This window comes from Dipodomys ordii, unplaced genomic scaffold, assembly GCF_000151885.1.
Source record: "Dipodomys ordii isolate 6190 unplaced genomic scaffold, Dord_2.0 Scaffold30, whole genome shotgun sequence".
Taxonomy (NCBI): Eukaryota; Metazoa; Chordata; class Mammalia; order Rodentia; family Heteromyidae; genus Dipodomys; species Dipodomys ordii.
Genome location: NW_012267246.1, coordinates 18,170,953 through 18,190,575, shown reverse-complemented (window position 1 = coordinate 18,190,575; position 19,623 = coordinate 18,170,953). Strand labels below are relative to the sequence as shown.

The 19,623-nt window shown below is 37.0% G+C and overlaps 1 protein-coding gene across 1 annotated transcript in view; it reads right to left on the bottom strand.

The window, feature by feature from the left end:
* Kcnmb2 (potassium channel subfamily M regulatory beta subunit 2) overlaps window positions 1-19,623 on the bottom strand; it is a 296,165-nt gene that overhangs the window by 29,223 nt on the left and 247,319 nt on the right. Inside the window, exon 2 of the mRNA XM_013016200.1 lies at window positions 9,293-9,415. Within this exon, the coding sequence (XP_012871654.1) occupies window positions 9,293-9,348 (56 nt within the window). The 5' untranslated portion in view covers window positions 9,349-9,415. The remainder of the gene's footprint in view (window positions 1-9,292; window positions 9,416-19,623) is intronic.

Here is a 19,623-nt window from a genome sequence, read left to right as displayed (position 1 = left end):
TTTAGTGGGTCCTGTGGTCCGGGTGTTGGGGTAGGGAGTCTAGGTCAGGGTCTGGGGATTCCCTCCAGCTCTGGTCTCCCTTGAGAGATGCACTGTCCCCTGTTAAGTGCTCACCCTGGAGCTGGTTGTTTCTGTGTGGTGTAGGTCGTCAGTTGTTGCAATCCGAGTTCAGTTTGGGTGGTTGCGGGCTGGGTTGGGCGGCCCCCACCGGGTGGTTGCTATCGCGATCGGGCGGGTGGTCTGCAGACAGGTCCCTTTGTCACGCTGCTGGTGCCGGTCGGCTTTGGCGGGATGGAGCCTCTCCGCTCCGGTGGAGAGTGAGGGGTGGGGGGTGGGATCCTCGTGGAGAATCCCGGCTGGTAGGTTTCTCTGTTCCTGGCAATCCGCTGTTCTGCGAACCGGTACCTGGTGATCTGCAAGCGGCCCCCTGAGTCTCTGGGGGCTCCGGCAGCCCCCGGCAGCCCCCGGGCCGGCTGGCTGGTGGCTTGGCGCACTGCTGCGTGGCCAGTAAAGGTTGGGGGAGGGGTCTTCACTCTTCTCTGTTCTGAAATTCTTCTTTTCCTCTCTTTCTTTTTTTGTTATTTTCCACCTCTGGTTTTTCTCTGAGTGTTCGTCTTTTTGTTGTTGTTGGTCTCTTGGGGAGATTAAGCGTTGGAACTCGAACTCTTTTTGTTTGGAGAGAGCTGTGGCATTTCCCTACTGCCCCGTCGCCATCTTGGTCCCCCTTCCTCCTTCCACATTTTTGACATGTACTCCATTGCATGTGTATTTTCATCTTCTTCCAGATTTCATGAATTTTTCTTGAACTGGTATTTATATATTTTAAGTTCCAATTCAGATTAGCTGAATTAATCTTCACTCTTTTCACATTGCCTTATAAACAAAGTATTTTTCAGTTTGATAACAAATGAGAGTGTATATACATAGTTACAGGACTTATGCCCATGAACATATTATTATCAACTTTTCCATAGATTTTCTAGAGCTATGTATTATGGGTAAAGGATTAAAGGTAAGAGAAAACTCATTAAAAACAGAAACAGGAGTTATTTTCTTTCATTGTCTTTTGGTTTCTCAGGTCACACATTTTCCCAGTGATCTAATATTTTACTTTCTTATTTTTATGCAATGTACTAACATGTTAATTTATTTTTTGTTGCTTGTGGGACTTGAACTCTGGGCATGGGTCCTGTCCCTCAGCTCTTTAGATCAAGGCTAGTGGTCTACCACTTGAGCCACAGCACCACTTCTCGTTTTTGGGTAGTTTATTGGAAAGAAGGGTCTCGGGGACTTTCCTGCCTGGACTGGCTTTTGAACTGCGATCTTCAGAGTAGCTAGGATGATTACAGGCATGAGACACTGGCGCCTGGCTTAACATTTAATTTTTATAAGAAATTTTCTTATAAAATGTAGAAAGAAATATAAAATAAGGTGAATCATTCAAAAAAGTTAGGGTATCTTTATAACCTAAAGAACCTTAGAAAAACATTAACCTCTATTTACATTACATAGCCTAGTGTAATAATGGTAGAAATAAATAATAAAAGTAACTAGAAGATTACTATATACAGAAATAAAAACAAGGAACTCATGGGTCATAAATTATAGTCTGGTAGACACTAAGAATTATTTAAGGGCTGGGAAGGTGGCTCAGTGTTAGAGTGCTTGCCTTGCATGCATGAGGCCCAGGTTCTATTCCTCAGCACCACATAAGTAGAAAAAGCCGGAAGTGGCACTGTGGCTCAAGTGGTAGAGCGCTAGCCTTGAGCTGAAGAGCTGAGGGACAGTGCCCAGGCCCCACGACTGACAAAAATAAATAAATAAAATAAAATAAAATAAAAAGTATTTAGATCTGAATGATAGGAAAACCATTATAGAACAGCTAGTGAATGTGGGATGTGATTGATTATATACAGCTTTAAATGCTTATATTAGAAAATAAAATCTGAAAATCAATAGACTAGGCAGCCAATTAAAGAATCTGTGGAAAGATGAACAGAGTGTATGAATAAATGAAATGGAAGATAATGATATTAAAAGTTCTATGATTTCAGAAGGGTTTATTTAGGGTTTTTTTTGGAGCATTAGTATGTGATTCAGGATCTCATGTTAGCTAGGCAAGTGCTCTTCATCTATCAGTACTCCCATAATTTTTGTGACTTAGTTATTTTTTGGATAGGGTCTCCTGTTTTTATCCATGAATCACAGTCCTCTCATCTCTGCCTCCCACGTAGCTGGGATTAGGACATGCCACACAGTGCATGCTCTGCAATGGTGTCTTACTTTTTGCTAGGCTAGCCTTTAATCACAATTTCCCTGATCTCTGTCTCCTGAATCACTGGGATTACAAATGCATATTGTCATGACCAGCCTGAAAAGTTAATTTTTTTGAAAAATTAAAGACATAATTTTGCCAATCATTCCAGAGTATAAGACAAAAAACAGAATGCTATCCAAACTCTTTGTCAAGTTGTCAAAATTTGATGACAAAATTGAGTCAGAGCGAATTGTAGTACAGAATTATAGACCAACCTCATCTGTTAACATAAATGCAAATTTTTGAAAAAGTTAGTTCATTAAACCTAACAATATGTAGAGATGATATATACTGAAATTAAGGCTATCCTCTCCTAGAAATCTAATGAGTGTTTAGTTTTGTTTATACATTTATTAAAAATTGTAATCATATGATAATAAAAGAAAATTTAATATTTAAGATAATAACTTCTCAATTTATATATAGATATAGACATTATTAAGGTAATAAAGGATGTAGAGGAACTGCCAATATTAAACTTAATACTTATTAGTGAAATATTGAAAAAATCCACCTTAGAGACAGAAACAAAGCAAAGATACACACTCTCATTTGTTTTAACCATGATTTCTGAGTTGCTAGCTGGTAAGGAAAGGAAACAAATATTACATTTACTGATAAAGAAAAAAATTACTATGTCAATAATACAATTATTAGAAAAATACAAAAAACACAAACTAATGTACATATAAACCATTAAAAAGAAAGTTTAGCATAGAAATCAAACCAAAAATTTGATAAATAATAGTATCTTTCCAAATATCAGAAAAATATAAAATGCATGTAAAGTTTAAAAAAAGAGAAAGCACAATTACTTTCCAACACAATTTGGGAGACTGATATTACTCATGTTCCCTTCCTTTGGAGACAATGTTATGTTTGTGTTTTCACTGATACTTTTCTCATTCTCATTCTATGCTATTCCATTAAGCATCTAAACATTTCAGATTTTTATTTGTTAGAAAGTTTTAGTCATATGGGAATTCTACAACAATTAAAAAGTAGTAATACCCAGGCTCCAGTAGCTCATGCTTGTAATCCTCTCTACTTAGGGAGCTGAGATCTGTGGATCACAGTTCAAAGCCAGTCTGGGCAGGAAAGAACATGAATTCTTATCCTGAATCAACCAAAAATACAACACAGAAGTGGAGTTGTGGCTCAAGTGGTAGAGTTGCTAGCCTTGAGAAAAAAACCTCAGGGACAGTGCCCAGGCCTTGAGTTCAAGTCCCAAGACCAGCTCTCTCTTCCAATAATGGAACGTGTTACACCTCTCATAATTTTGAGTTATTTGTGCAATTTCTTTCTTTCTTTATTTTTTTTGTTGGTCATGGCACCTGAACTCTTGGCCTGGGCCCTGTCCCTCAGTTCTTCAGCTCAAGGCTAACACTCTACCACTTAAGCCACAGCTCTACTTCTGGCTTTTACTGCTTATGTGGTGCTGAGGAATCGAACCCTGGGCCTCATGCATGCAAGGCAAGCATTCTACCACTGAGCCACCTTCTCAGCCCATGTAGTATTCCTTATAATCACCAAGTTCAAGCACTTGTAGAACATGTTCACCATACTCTATAATTCAATCCAACTAAACAAAAAGGGGAAGTAAGGATACATCCCCTAGATATCAGTCAACTAAAAGTTCATTTACCCTAAAAAACTTTAAACTGTAACCAATATGTTTTGCAGCAGCTGAAACATATTTTTAAGTAACTTGAACCCAAAGTTCTGGTAAGAGACTTCAATGGGGGGGAGGTTCTGGAAAGGACCTCATAGGATTATTACATATTAGTGTATGCTTGTATTCTCTCTTCTACAGGACTGTAGAGGCTGCCTGCTAGCTGTGTCAAGCTTTATCAACAGCTGGAAAAACCAGTTCTTTAACTCAGCCATAAATAGAAAGTTGACCTGGCAAGAACCCAGCAAGTCCAGATCCCTGAATTCCTGAAAATCAGTTTTTATGTTAGCCAGTATTGATCATAACTCAGGGAGCTTACTTCCTGAGTAAGACAAACTCATACAGTCCAAATAATTCTGACAAGGCTAGATGTTTTAAGTGCAAGCTATTGAATGGCAGCAGGATCTATTTGAGAGACAGCAACTCAGTATGATCCTGGTTTTGAAAAACAATGTGTGGCTCCTTTACCTTTTAATTCCTTCCAACATGCTTGGAAACTATGAAAGAACATCTCCATGGTGTTTCTCTGATTCCCTCTGCAGGAAATGGAAAAGTTACATTCTTAATTACCTCAAGTAAATGAGCTTCAAAGCTATATTTATCAATCAGCACTCAAGGAACCACAAAACCATCTCAATTGGCTTAACCTTAAAAATTACTTCTCTGGACGGAACCTTTACATAATATGGATTATTTACTATTAGAATAATTGTTCTTATTGTTTCAGTCTTTAAAGTGATATGTGATGCTATCTCTTGAACAGAACAGACTAGAATGAAGATGCTGGCTTTCTTCACAATAACAAATGGCTGTTTTAAAAATGAAAACAGGAGATATGTGGAACCCTCTATCCCCATGCTAACTATGCTTGGAAGCAGGAAGTATGATTGGACAGTGTGCATGTAGTGTCCCTGATGCCAGCAGGAAACTACTGTTGGTAGAATGTTTATCTGGTGTCTGAGTAAAGACTCAGGACTTCTGCTGCCTATCAGACTTTCTGTTGTAATCCTGTCAAAAAACAGGATGAATGCCTGGGTGTACTTATCTGACTTCATCCTGATATCCTGTTAACAGTCCTTTGGAATGTGACCTTTGATCTGTGACCAAGACCCTCCCCAAGGAAGTACTTTAGCCCTTAAAAAAGTGGAGGGTAGAAAAGACTCCAGTTTGAACATGTCTGTTGATTAAACTCATTTCTTCTAGGCAATATATTGTTTCCTGAGTAATTTTTCATCCTTCATCACAGCATCCGCTGGACAGAACCAGCAATCCAGTAGAAAAGTGGAACATATATTCAAATAGTCTTATCACAGAAACAGACGGAGGAAAGAAGCTTATTCTTCTTATCTAAGAATCTCAAATTAAAGTCAGAGCACCTGTTGGTAAGCACCAACCTGTTGGTAAGCACCAACCTGTTGGTATACTCCAGAAAGAGCTTTCTAGCCATGGGTGTCACAGGTATGCTGGTTTGGAACAGCAATAGCATTGACTAATAAAATTGAAGTTGGGCATACTTTTGAATCAACCATTTCAATGTTGGATCTATCTTCCTAACAAGTATACAGGAAGACATGTGCAATGTGGCTGCATTATTGCTAAGGATAAAAGAACAAGAAATGATGGAAATATTCAGTAGGATGCATGAATACATGATGGTTTACTTAGACAATGGAATACTACCTAGCAGAGAAAATATCTAGCCATTGAGATCACTATTGGTAAATCATAATGATACAATGTTTAGTGATAAAAGCAAGTTGCAGAAAAGCATATTTAATTTCATTCTGTTTATATAAACTCTCCAAGTCATGAAAAAAGCAAAGGAATAGGAAACATAATTCAGGATAGTGATTATTTCTGGATTGGGGTTTGGGTGCTGTTGGGGTTAGAATGGTATTAGAGCCATATTCTCAAAGTTGTAAAAATTCTGATTGCTTAATATTTAAACTAAATGGTGAGTAGTCAGATGCTCATGACACCATTTGTTATATGTTTTTATATGTGATACTTTATTAACTACTATTTTTTTAAAAACCCAAAGAATATTTAGTAAAAACTATTTGCAATGTTTTTAGCTTAATAACTTCTGTCTCATTTGGATAACTAGTTATTACTGCTTATTTTACTTGAGCAAAAAGTTTGGTTAGAGGAAGAAATATTCCTTCACTGCTGGGCTTGTAGAATGGAGGATGCATAGAAACTAGTATTCTGCACATAGAAAATGATCAGAGAAGGGACTAATTGTAAGGTTAAAAAGAATGAAGTTTACTTCAGTGTCTGCTGAGCAATGCCAAACTGCTAACATAATGACCATCATATCCTGATTCTCTATCAGCCATCATTATCTGCATTCTCACCCTAACTAGTGCCACTAAAAGCATCTTGGAGACAACAGCATTTTCTGTTCAAAGTCATTTCTAAAATCCCAAGTCATAGCTTCAGAGAGTTTGTGAACTAGGCTTGGGTTCATAGCTTGATTCCATCTCTAGTTAGCTGTTGCTCTCTTGGAAGTTATTTAAATGCTCTGTGCCTCTTACTTCCCTTCCTTCCTTCCTTCCTTCCTTCCTTCCTTCCTTCCTTCCTTCCTTCCTTCCTTCCTTCCTTCTTTCTTTTTCTTTTTCTGTCAGTAGTGGGGCTTGAACTCTAGGCCTGGACGCTGTCCCTTCAGCTCAAGGCTAGTGCCCTACCACTTGAGTCACAGTGCCACTTCCAGCCTTTTCTGTTTATGTGGTGCTGAGGAATCGAACCCAGGGCCTCATGCCTCTACTTTCTAATATATAAAAAGGCATAATAGTTTTTGTCTCATACACTGATATTTTATATGAAACATAGTATACAGTAGCTGCTTTTAAAATGTTGTTTACATTGTTAAAGAACAATTTAAAAGAATATCTAAATGATACATTACTCCTGTGGGACAACTGGGGAATAGTCCAGGGACAGGTCATTGCTCTATCATGTGGTCTGTCTGTCTCTGTCTCTCTTTCTCTCACCCTCCCCCCCTTTCTCTCTCTGTCTCTCACACACACAAATTATATTAAAAACATGGGAGCTTTAAGTAACACACTAAAAATAAGTGAGCATTGAGAAAAAGTCTGTGATAACTTAGAGATGGGAAAGAAAGCCATGTCTCAACACCAGTGTTTGTTCAGATATTAGTTGCCTTCTGGGCTTAATTTCACTTAAATGTCATGAATTTTCTTTCTATAATTAAAGTAATATATATTACTTTGTGATATGATGCATATATGTAATTTTATTCTATAATCAATGTAATATATATTACTTTATGTATACTTTAAAGTATATATTTTAAGCATATATATATAAAGTATAGATATGTTACTTTAATTATAAATTAATATATAAAAAGTAACACACACACATAAGGTATATAAACATTTCCTTTCAGTTTTTTTCTATTTTGCCATCATGAGGATTGAACTCAGGGCCTGGGCACTGCGTGCTCAAGGTTAACACACTACCACTTGTGCACCATTTCTGGCTTTTTCTGAGTAGTTTATTGGAGATAAAAGTCACATGGACTTTTCTTCCTGGGCTGGCTTTGAGCCATGATCCTCAGATCTTATCCTTCTGAGTAGCTAGGGTTAATAGGCATCAACCACTGGCACCCAACTTCACTTTCCAGATTTTTGACTATGTATTGTGTGTGTGTGTGTGTGTGTGTGTATGTGTGTGTGTGTGTGTGTGTGTGTGTGTGTATGTCATTGCAATCATAACTTGTATTTAGATTTGCATTTTTCAGTTAATAGTATGTCAAAGCATTAAAAAATACTGATAGATTACACACCTTTATTTAACAGGTGTCTAATGTGAATATTTAAATAACTTTCAAATTTTTATTATGAATGACCTTGCTTTTGGAGTTTTTTCAGAGGAATTTAACCTGTAGGGCAAGTTAGGCTTCAAAATGAAAAATAAGCTTTCTAACCATATTCAAAGAAACCTCTCAGGTCCTTTTGTGTCCTTCACCATTTATCAATTCTGATTTCAATCAGATTCTGTCTGATGTGTGGCTTGCATAAGTTACAGCATACTGGTAAAAACTTCATTTGAACCAAGTAATACTATAAGGTGAGAAAGAAAGGGATAGAAATAAAAAACAAAAAAAGACAATCTACATATTTAAAAATGCTTTTAATCCAGATGTTAATAGTTCATGTTTGTAATTCTTGCTAGGTGGGAAGCTAAGAATTGAAGGATTGAACTATAGCTGTACAGAATGATGTCCACTTGTCATTCCCATCTATGCAGAAGCTAGCATTGGGTAGATCTCCATGCTAAGCCAACCCAGAGAGAAAATGTCCAGAGACTTTGTCTCCAAAAGAGAAGCTGGACACCTTAGTGAACAGCTAGTGATTACAGACACTTTAGAAGTAGGTGGATGGCAGCTCAGGTGCACATTTTGCAGAAAATAAGACCCTATCCTAAAACTATCCAGCAAAGAACAGTGCTGTAATTATGGGTTTATGGTATCATGGCAGCCTTGCAGCATAGGGCCCTGAGTTAAACCCCTTGGTATGCCAAAATCTTAAGCATCATAATAAGTAAAAGCACATGCAGAATCATATGGATGCATTCACTCCCTAAAAGCTTAAATCATGCTCCATTTGGACTTTCATTTAGTGGGCCTGAATGCTGTATCTTAGCTTTTGTGCTCAAGACTGGCTCTCTACCACTTGAGTCACAGCTCCTTTTCTGGCTTTTTGCTGCTTAATTGGAGATAAAAATCCCATGGACTTTCCAAATCAGGCTAGAGTGAAATCACAATCCTCAAATCACAGTCTTCTGAGTACAGTATGACCACCAATACCAAGCTAATCTTTCTATCAACATTTTTGCTTTCCTTCTGTACCACTCTCAACAGAGACTAAAGCACAGTCTTTGGATGTGAAAAGGATAATGGTTCATGTATATCTGCAGGCAGAGCTAGGATTTGTGAGAGAGTACAAGTGTTGCTAAGTTGTGTTGTTTCAGTGAGCATGTAAGTTGAAAAAGACTTGTCTGAAACTATTCTTTCCATGCTTTTGACAACATAAGGATCCTACATTTCAAATTTTATACTTTGCATATATGTATGTGTGTGTGTGTCTGTGTGTGTGAGAGAGAGAGAGGCGAGAGAGACAGAGAGAGACACAGAGAGACACAGAGAGGAGAGAGATACATATACATACTAGAATTTTAACTCAGTACCTCACACATATGAGGTACTGTCCTGTCTCCAGCCAGTGTCTCTATCCTCTCTGGATAATCAGTAAAATATAGAGTTATTGGGCATTTACCTTTTCTCATCGTGTCGGTAAGATGAAGAGGTCCGGCCACTGGTCCATATGAACATCTTAGAGGATGATGACCCAGAAATTCCTTTCCTTATTGTAGAAGTCCTTGAGGAATGGCAGAATGACCTAGAAGAAGACACTGAAGTTAAATCTGCTTCTTCAAGTTTTGCAACTCTGTATTAACAACAACCAGCAGTTACTCATAGTATTGACTCTTTTCAGGTTTAAATATCATGAGAGCCCTAGCTTTCCATCCTGCCAATACAATACAAATGAGAATCATTTAAATTTTACTGGAATTTATTGCCTTCCTCAGAAACTTTCATTCCTTTTAAGCTTTTTAATTGTTCATAATGTACTGTGAGGCTTATTACATAATGGAATCTTAGTTTTCTAATTGATGTTAAGATATTTTCCTCAAGTTGATTTCTTAATAATATCAGTATAGTTTCTTAGTCATAATGTGCTTCACTTCCCCAAATTCTGGTTCAGATTTAGAGTCTAATTTTTTCTCCTTTTTAAATTTTATTTTTCTTGTTGTTGACACACGTGACATGTTTGCCATGAAACATTGTCTTTTAACTGTACTTTACTGTTGCCAGTATTGGGAGTTCATGGCCTGAGAAAATCACAGCAGTAGCTGTATAACAATATCAGTACTTCCAGACACCAGGTTTTTGGGACCCAGAGGCAAAATAATATAGGAACTAGGTTATGATTTGGCTTTGGAAACTCATTTCATGTACACTATTAAAAATGGCCACAATTATTCTCATGATAATTTCTGAAAAGAAACATGCAATACTATAAAAATAAAATGTTAATACATTAGAACAAAGGATAGAAGAAAAGTAACTCCTTCATAGATGCATAGTCAGTAGCAGCTTTCTTCTTGGTATTGCACAGCCATGAAGTGGCAATACTTGACCTTGCCGGCAGGTCAATAGTTTCTGTGAGTCTAGAGTGGTCAGAGAAAACAGGAAAACAAATGACTAAGAGAATTGTATGAATGAAAGAACAGGCAAAGGGTTTGGTTTTGTCTCTTCATCCAGGTGCTCAGAGAGTCCAGCTTGTGTTTGCCCTTGTCAGATAAACACCCCTTCAACTGAACTCTCAGATGCTTAGTCTGTGAACTGTCCACAACAGGTCAATCTGGAGACAGAAATTACCTTAACATTTGCCTGAGGTTGGGGAGAAGCGAGAAGTCAAAGATCGTGGGAACTATGGAAATGAACTCCAAGAAATGGAAACAAGAGGGTTTTTTCTTATTGCACTGTTTGCAGTTATTTCTTTTTTCATTTCTTTTTCCTTTGGCTTATTCCCTGTAGTCACTGTTATTTTTATTTCAGTACCCTTTGTCTTGTATATAAGTTCAACTGATTTGGGGAAGGGAAGGAGAATCAGAAATGGTGGGACAAAGGGTGAACCAATGCAACCATGATACTCACTAGACACTATGTTGGAAATGAACTTTGTAACTTGGGGGAGGGGAGGGCGATCAGGAGGGAAAAATTGGGAGAAAATGAGGGAGGAGGTTATCACTGCTCAATAAAAAATATACTCATTACCCCCCCCCAAAAAGGTACTAACAATAAAGCATGTAGCAAATACACATTACTTTAGGTCCTAGATACATGGGTCTTTGCATCTATTATCCACAAAGAATGAAAGGTTTATGCAATTAAAATGCTACAAGATGAGTAGTTTTATTTTCAAATTACAAGCAATGCCTTCAGGAAATCCAGATACTTGCTTATATATAGAAATGGAGGAGTCATGGAGTACATCATATCTTTTTGCCTCACTTCCTGTGCCCAAAAAGGCAATGAAGGTCAGTGCTTTTCAAAGGATAGACATACAAATTACCTGAGGATCTGTGACCCATCTGTGGATCTGGGGTTGGACCCCAGATTCAGTATTTCTAACAAGCTTTTGAGTGATATTAATATTGCTGGTCTGCAGGTAACACTGAGCAAAATGTACTTAGAGCATGTATGGTTACATCATTGTTTTGTCACTACCAGTATAATGTTGAGAAAGTCACTTAACCTCCTAAAGCCTTAGTTATGTTTTATGGATACCATAGAGAGTTTGAAACACCTAGGTAAATCTTAAGATCTTTGTAGCTCCAATATTTTGTGAGTTGTAGACTGAAGAATGAGTCTAAACATATTCATTGTCACTGGAATAGAGCTCATATATACTTTGTATGAGCATTTGAGGTCCAAGGCTGTGGGAGGAACGGAATTCAGTAAACAGTCCAGTAAAGGCAATAGATAATGCAATTGCATAATCTGAACTGTGACTCAGTTCAAGGTACCATCTTTGAATGACAAAAGTAAAGGACAATGCCTAGGCCCTAAATTCAAGCCCTAGTTCTGGGTCACGTGCGTGCAAGTGTGTATGCTCATGCACACACACACACACAACTATGATTCATTTTGAACATATTTAAATATCAGAAGAAAGATTAAAGCTACTAGTAAAGGCAGTTGTCCATCAGGAAATAATAATTTTATTCTAACAAATGAATTACTTCATAAATTTGTGGGTTGAGATAAACCTGTGGGAGTTATTTTAACATAGACTATGGTAGGATCCTCCAATTGTTTATTTATTCCCACAAAGGGCTGGAATTGTATGATAGACCAATAAAAGCACAATTTGAGTATAGGTAAACAATAAATTACTAAGTGCTGTGGAGTTAATAGTTACTAGTCTGCCCTTAATAGACACCATAGAATTTATAACTGCTTTGAAATAATTCAAAGGCAAGAGTGACACTGATTCTAGTATGTTTAGAACCCTTTCAGACTGTGTGTGATTATGCTAGCATTGCTCCTTGGCTCTGTTGTTTTAAGATGATATAGAAAGGAGGAGATGAAAGATACATTTATTCTAATTAACAGTCTAAAGCGTGCTGGAAAGAGCTTAATGAGACTGGAGGTTATTCCAATAAGTGAATTTGGAATTTCTCCACCTCTCTTCTTACATAAAGACAAACTGTTAATTAAAGCCTTCAAAGTTCATTGCTAATTAAAAGGAAAGGGGATAGCCACTTAAGGACAACAATTGAAAAGTTCTGTGAAAGTCTAAACAATTTCAGGCTTCAAAGAAACACCCAGAATTCAAAATACATTAATGCAAGCTGGTTTGGAGGTTCTTTTCCAGTTGAAATGCAGTCTTTTTGAACTCCTTAAGTAGTTAGTGCTCCTCACATGGAATATACAAAGAAGCATTTCATTTGAGTTGTGATTAGAAAAGTGATATAAAAGGAGGAGGCAACAATACTTGATAAGAAATGTACTTATTATCTTGCCCATGTATTTGTAATCCCTCTGTACGGTATTTTCACAATAAAAAAAGAAAAGTGATATAAAGATTTATGAGATTTTGAGGAATCTCCATACTCCTTTCCAGAGTGGTTGAACTACACCAACAGTGTAGTTCCCTTTTGGCCACATCCCATCCAGCATCTGTTGTTATTAGAGTTCTTGATTATAGCCATTCTACCTGGGGTAAGGTGGTATCTCAATGTTGTTTTGATTTGCATTTCTTTTATGGCTAAAGAATTTGAGTATTTCTTCATGTGTCTATTGGCCATTCTTATTTTCTTTTCAGAGAAATCTCTCTTTAAATCTTTAGCCCACTTATTAATCAGGCAGTTGTTTCTTTGAGGATTTGTTTTAGGGGGATCTATTTTTTTTTATTTCTAAGTATATTTTAGGTATGAGGCCCTTGTCTGTTGTATGGCTAATGAAAATCTTCTCCCAATCTGTATGCTTTCTACTGATCTTGCTAGCTATGTCCTTTGCAATGCAGAAGCTCTGCACTTTAATGCAGTCCCATTTGTCCAAACTTTCTTTTGTTTGTTGTGTTTCTGGGTCTTTATTAAGAAAATTTCAGCCTGTGCCAGCCCTAGAGTTTCTCCTATTCCTTCCTGTAATATTTTCAGGGTGTCTGCTTTTACTTTGAGGTCTCTGATCTATTTGGAGTTGATTCTGATGCAGGGTTGATTCTGACTTGAGTTTTCTACAGGTGTTTAACCAATTTTTTCCAGCATCATTTACTGAAAAGGCTGCTGTACAGAGCTCCCAGAAATTCCATTTCTGGGCATTTTACCCAAATGATCACAAAGAAGGCTATACTAAATTTACCAACACAACTATGTTTATTACATTATTCACCATAGCTAAGATATGGAAACAACCCAGATACCCCTCAGTAGACGAATGGATCAAGAAAATGTGTATACACACACACACACACACACACACACACACACACAATGGATTTCTATGCTTCCATCAGAATGACACTACCTCCTTTGTTAAGAAATTTAAAGACTTGGAAAAAATCATATTAAATGAAGTGAGCCAGACCCAAAGAAACATAGGTCCCATAGTTTCCCTTATTTGCAATAATTAATATACATCTAGGATAATCTTATCAGATGAGCAGAAAAGCTTGAAAGCTATGTACATATGACCATATAAGATGATGCTAAGCAAAATGAACACCAAGATATGGACACAAGAGGTTTTACTTTGTTGTTTTTAAGATACTATGTGATTTTTTTTGTTTCTTTTGTATGTTCTTCCTCCTGTGGTATATCCTTTTTGTCACTGTATTTGTACATTGTATCTTATATATACATTTATCTAATTTGGGGAGTGGCAGGGGAATAACAAAATGTTGAAACAAGGACACAGAATGACCCATTACAACAATGATACAAGACACTATGTTGTAAATGAGCTTTACAGCTTTGGGGTGAGGGAGGTGGGAAGAGAAGGGATAGTGGGAGGAAAAGGAGGGGGTAACGATGCTCGACTAGAAATGTACTCATTATCTTACTCATGTAAATGTAACCCCTCTGCACAGCATCTTTACAAGAAAATAGAAAAAAAACATTGGTGGGATTGTAAAATTATGAATTATAGAATGGAATAGAGATCGATGTGCACAGGGCGGCACAGAAAATGGAAACTTGGATTGAATTCTGACTTAAATGATTTAGGAATGTGATGGACCTGGCAGAACCATTACCTTGTGGTTATAGATAAATATGGAGTGAAAAATCAAACCTCTAAGAAATACAGCTTCAACCTTTGAATGAAAGCAGGGAGTCAGTGAAGATTACAATGTCATTGTCTGAGGAACTCAAGTACACTAGATTCTGCCTCCTTGGCCAACGTCCCATCATTTTCTCTGCTTGCCTTCCCAGTTTAGCAAAGAAGTTTGCCTGTTCAAAAGCCATCTCAGCTGTTCCCTTTGGTGCAGCTTCATTTCACCCGCATTTATGTTTCCTGTTCTTACTGCTTACCTCTGAACCAAGGCACAATTTTGTTTGCACACAGCTCTGCTTTTGACCTCTATGAAAGCTATGAGGATCTCCAGAGCAGGGTTTTTCATGCACTTATGGTACAAAGCAGCACACCTAGTAGCAAACTGGTTGTGTTCATTGTCTTGACAAGCTAAGTATCCATATGAGACCAATGAGTATGACTTTGCCATAGATTCTGAGGGTCATTATGACTGGACAGAGCCTCATCTTCCCATATATTCCTTAGCTTGGGATATCATTTTTCCTTCTCTTCATTTATTCTCTTTCCTTCTCCCAATTCTGGTTCCCTCTGTTCCTTTCATTAACCATGCAGGAAGTTTATTTTTGTTATTTTTAAGTAGTTGTAACAAGGGGTTTCATGTCAACTTGTCAGTTTATGAGTACCATACATCCTTTTCTCTTCTCATTCAACTAAGCCTAATGTAAAGATGGAGCAAGACCAGCAGATGGGGCCATTTGTTTATTCCTGGCATCACCACATACCAATTGTGTGACTTTGGATAAGCCAAGTTAATGTCTCTGAGTTTTAGGTTTTTCAATTATGAAAATTAGTATACTTGCCTTTCTGAAGTGTGCAGATTAAAAAGGAGTCTTATTTGCTCTCCATTAAACTTAAAAAAATTGGATTGGTTCTTTTTATTAAAAAATGGGAGAAAATGAACGATAGGGTAACTGTTTAAAAAGATATGTACTCACTACCTTATTTATGTAACTATAACCTCCCACCCCATTCATCACCTTAAGGATAAAAAGATACATTAAAAAAGCCAACAAAACATCAGAAAAACACAGCTGGGGAAAAAACAAAATGCATAAATTGGGATACAGGTTTACCCTTGTAACAGTGAGATGTACAAGACACTATGGTAAAAACGAACTTTACAACTTCGGGGGAGGGGTAGTTGTGGAGGTGGTAGGGAAGGGATGGTAGGGGAAAAACAAAGGAGGAGGCAACAATGCTCCATAGGAAATGTACTCATTACCTTGCTCATGTAACCCCTCTCTACAGTATTTTTACAATAAAAAAGTAAAAAATAAAGATAATAAAACAGCTGGCCAGTGGCTCACACCTATAACCCTATCTACTCAGGAGGCTGAGATCTGAGAATCATGGTTCAAAGCCACCTGGCAGAAAAGTCTATGAGACTCATCTTCAATAAACTACTCAGAAAAAGCCAGAAGTCACATTGTGGCCCAAGTGGTAGAACACTAGCCTTGAGGAAAAAGGAGCTCAAGGACAGTGTCCAGCTCCAGAATTCAATCCCAAGGACTGAGAGGAAAAAATTCAGTTAAATTTCTTTGTATTTTTACATTGAAACGATTTTTTCGGTCCTATAGGGGTAGTGGCAAAGGAGAAATCAGAGGTATTCCTTATTACAGAGTTCTGAACCCCATCCTAGCATGAAGAATGTAAAAGCAGTGCCTCTGAATGCTGACTAAATAGGATTTAGGTGCTGGATTTTAGTGCAGACCAATGTGAATCTCTAGGGGTGGCTCCCCGGGTCAGATTTTTTTTTTATGTCTTTCCAGGTAATCCCCATGTGCAGTCAAGTTAAGAAACACCTACAACTTAAGTTTCTGATTTCATTTAAGTGAGATCCTATATAGATTATCCTTTCTCTGTTTTAGAAGCTTTAGCAAATGTGCATAGTGCTTCTCTTTTCCTCTCAGTGCTTGCAGTGACAGCAACAAGGGCTAGTGAGAGATGGAGATGGGAAAGAACAAAGTGGAAGCACTTTTCCAGTGGCAGTGGCCTTGAGCTATATGACATACTCTTAATGCACTCTACCTTATTGAATGAGCCAGCAGGAACCAATGGAACTATTTAACACATAATTACATGCCTAATCTTGCAGAAGATTATAGCTCAAATGACAACACAGTGGCAACCCAAAAGGTCATTGAAGCCCAGAAGCTTATGGTAGTTTCTAAGGTGTCAGGCTTTATCTTGGTAGACAGCAAATTCTATGTTCTCTGTAAGGGTTGAATTGTTTTGACTTAGGGCTTTTGAAGAAGAAATCAAATGTATGGTAATAATTTTAGATCTTATGATTTAGTTTAGAAAACATTGGTACTTATTAGGAGTAATTTAAAATGTCACTGGAATGTTTTCTTCCAAAATTAACTACACACTTTACCTTATTTTAGTTCATTTATTTAGGTATCCATTTACCATAAGTGAATCCTACATGGCAGGTGCTATCTTGCCTACAGAGGGAACCAGGACAGTCAGCATAGCTTTAAAGTATTCTAAGTAATGTCCTGTTCAGGAAGAAGTCAGAATAGCAAATCAGCTCTTCCCCTGTACTGGATACTAGACCTCCTCAAGAATGCTGGTGACTTTTCTATGGGTTTCTCAAGTAGTTACAACTTCTGTGACCTCTCAGCTTTCAGGGTTGATGTCATTTATTACTTCCTTCTTAAAATGTACTACAACTTTGACTTAGAGAACTATACTACACTGGATTTCTGCCTGTAACATGTCTTTCCAGGGTTCTTTTTTTTATCCATCTTTTAAATATTGATATTATTTGGAGGAATAGGAAGTGCTATTTAGTCTCTTTTATGTTTTCTTTTTGAATTAACATTTATAGGATAAGAGAGTTTCATTGTAGTATTTCCATATTTTTCAAATAGTACACTTTTTATTTCTTACCTTCAAGTAGCTGTACAAAGGAGCTGTAATTCAACAACGTAGTATATGAATACAATATTTTTGTGTGTGTGTGTGCTGGTACTGAGGCTTGAACCTGGGGCCTGGGCACTGTTCCTGAGCTCTTTTGCACAAGGCACTTCAGCCATAGCTCCACTTCTGGCTTTTTGTGGTTCACTGGAACAACGAGAGTTTTTTTGTTCAAGCTGGCTTCAAAGTGTGATCCTCAGATCTCGGCCTCCTGAGTAGCTAGGATTACAGGCATGTACTACCAGTGCTGGCTTGCAGTGAATCCTGATAATGCACTTTGAACATATTTGCCTCTTCCACTATATTCCTTCTCCTTGCCTTTGAATAGTCTATCTAAAAAATTAAATTATATGTTTTGAATTAGTATACAATTATAATATAAAGGGATTTCATGGTGATGATTCTATTCTATTCTATTATGCATAACATATACTTTGAACTATCACTCCTCCATTACTTTAATAGTATGTTGACAATGCCTCATAACAGGAATGAAGAACATTTTTCTCTCCCATGTAATGTTGATAAGGCTGAATTAATACCTCATTTTTTACTTACATGGAGTTAGAGAAGAAATGCGTTGCTCAATGCTATTGCCTCTTTAAGAAGAATTAAATAAGAGACATGGGACTTGTAAATTTTTACTGCAACTGTTCTTAATAGTTGAAGTGATTGTAAATGATATCCTCTGGTTGTCACTTGTGACCTATCGCACATGTTACATAGATAGCTTTTGTTCATATTATCATGGTGTTTTTGACTTCTATTTTGAGGACACCAACTCACACTAATGTACTTGTCATTTACCCTGCTGCTGACTTGGCTCATTGAGCTCAGCAGTGGGCTTTTACTTAGAGGCTTTGGGAGTCCAGTCTTCATTCTGTTACTGAGTAATTTTGTAACTGCAATAAAACACTTGCTTCCTTACTCTCCACTCCAGTCTTACCAAGTGTAAAAGACAGCTGAGTTAAACTCTACTCACTCAATTAATTCATCATTGTTTTTTTTTCATTTAACAAACATTAATATGTAACTATGTGAAAAGCATTGAATCTAATGTTGGGATTCATGGGATGAAAGAGGAGACAGGTGGGTTAGACAAGCATCGATGAGTATCATTAATAAGAGATTGTTATGCATATGCCATAATGAAGTACGTTTTATATCACAGCTATAGTCATAACATCTATCCTAATTAGTTGAAAGAGCTTTGACATTAGTTCCAGGTTGAAATCATGACTTCATTATGTGGTGATTATATTATCTAAATAGATTGCTAAATTCCCTTAAGCTTCATTTTACTCATTTTACAAGAAAAATTGAATAATAAAGGTATCATACAAAATTGTCATGTGGGTGATTAGAATTAATATGTGGCCATAATTTTTGGTGTTTTTTCCATTTGGAGGAAGTGGCAGATCAGTTTTTCCACATTGACTATACTGATAAATTGATCTATTCTATGTGACTCATTAAAAAAGTTCTTTGTAGAAATGGAAAACACATTTCTACATGGTATTAATTAGTGAATTATTATATATTTCATTTTGTAGTGAGCTTTCCAAATAGATAATCATAACTGATGTTCAGTTCCATTCTTTTCATGATACATATTTAAAACTAATTCAATTGTTAAACATTTCACTCTACTGTGTAACATACATGCACAGCTGGTATAAGAAAGCATTCCTATAACTCACATGTACCTCCAACATTGATACAAACGATAGATTTAGGCCCAAATTATCTAACCCTTGCCAGTGCCTGTGTTTAGCTCTTGTTATTCCTTTAGTTGAGAATCAAGGGAGCTAAACTACAGTAACTCCTTATAGAAAATGAGAAATCTTTCCATTTCCTGACAAGTGATACAATATCATTCTTTCTGATGGAAGCATAAAATCCATTGTGTATATAGGATAAATGTCCAAGATTGGAATTGCTGGGCCATAGGAAAGCTCTAGGTTTAGTTTTTTGAGAAACCTCCATACTGCTTTCCAGAGTGATTGAACCAGTTTACATTACCACCAATAAAGCAGCATTTGTTGTTGTTTGATTTCTTTTTTCTTTAGGAAAGCAAAATATATTAATTTTTTTATTGTTAAAATACCGTACAGAGGGGTTACAATTACATGGACAAGGTAATGAGTACATTTCTTATCAAACATTATTGCCTCCTCCTTTGTTTTCCCTTCCCATCCCCCCTTCGCCTCCCCCCCCCTGCCAAAGTTGTAAAGTTCGTTTTTCAACATAACAATTTGTACATCTCATTGTTGCAATGGGTCCACCTGTATCCCTATTTAAACA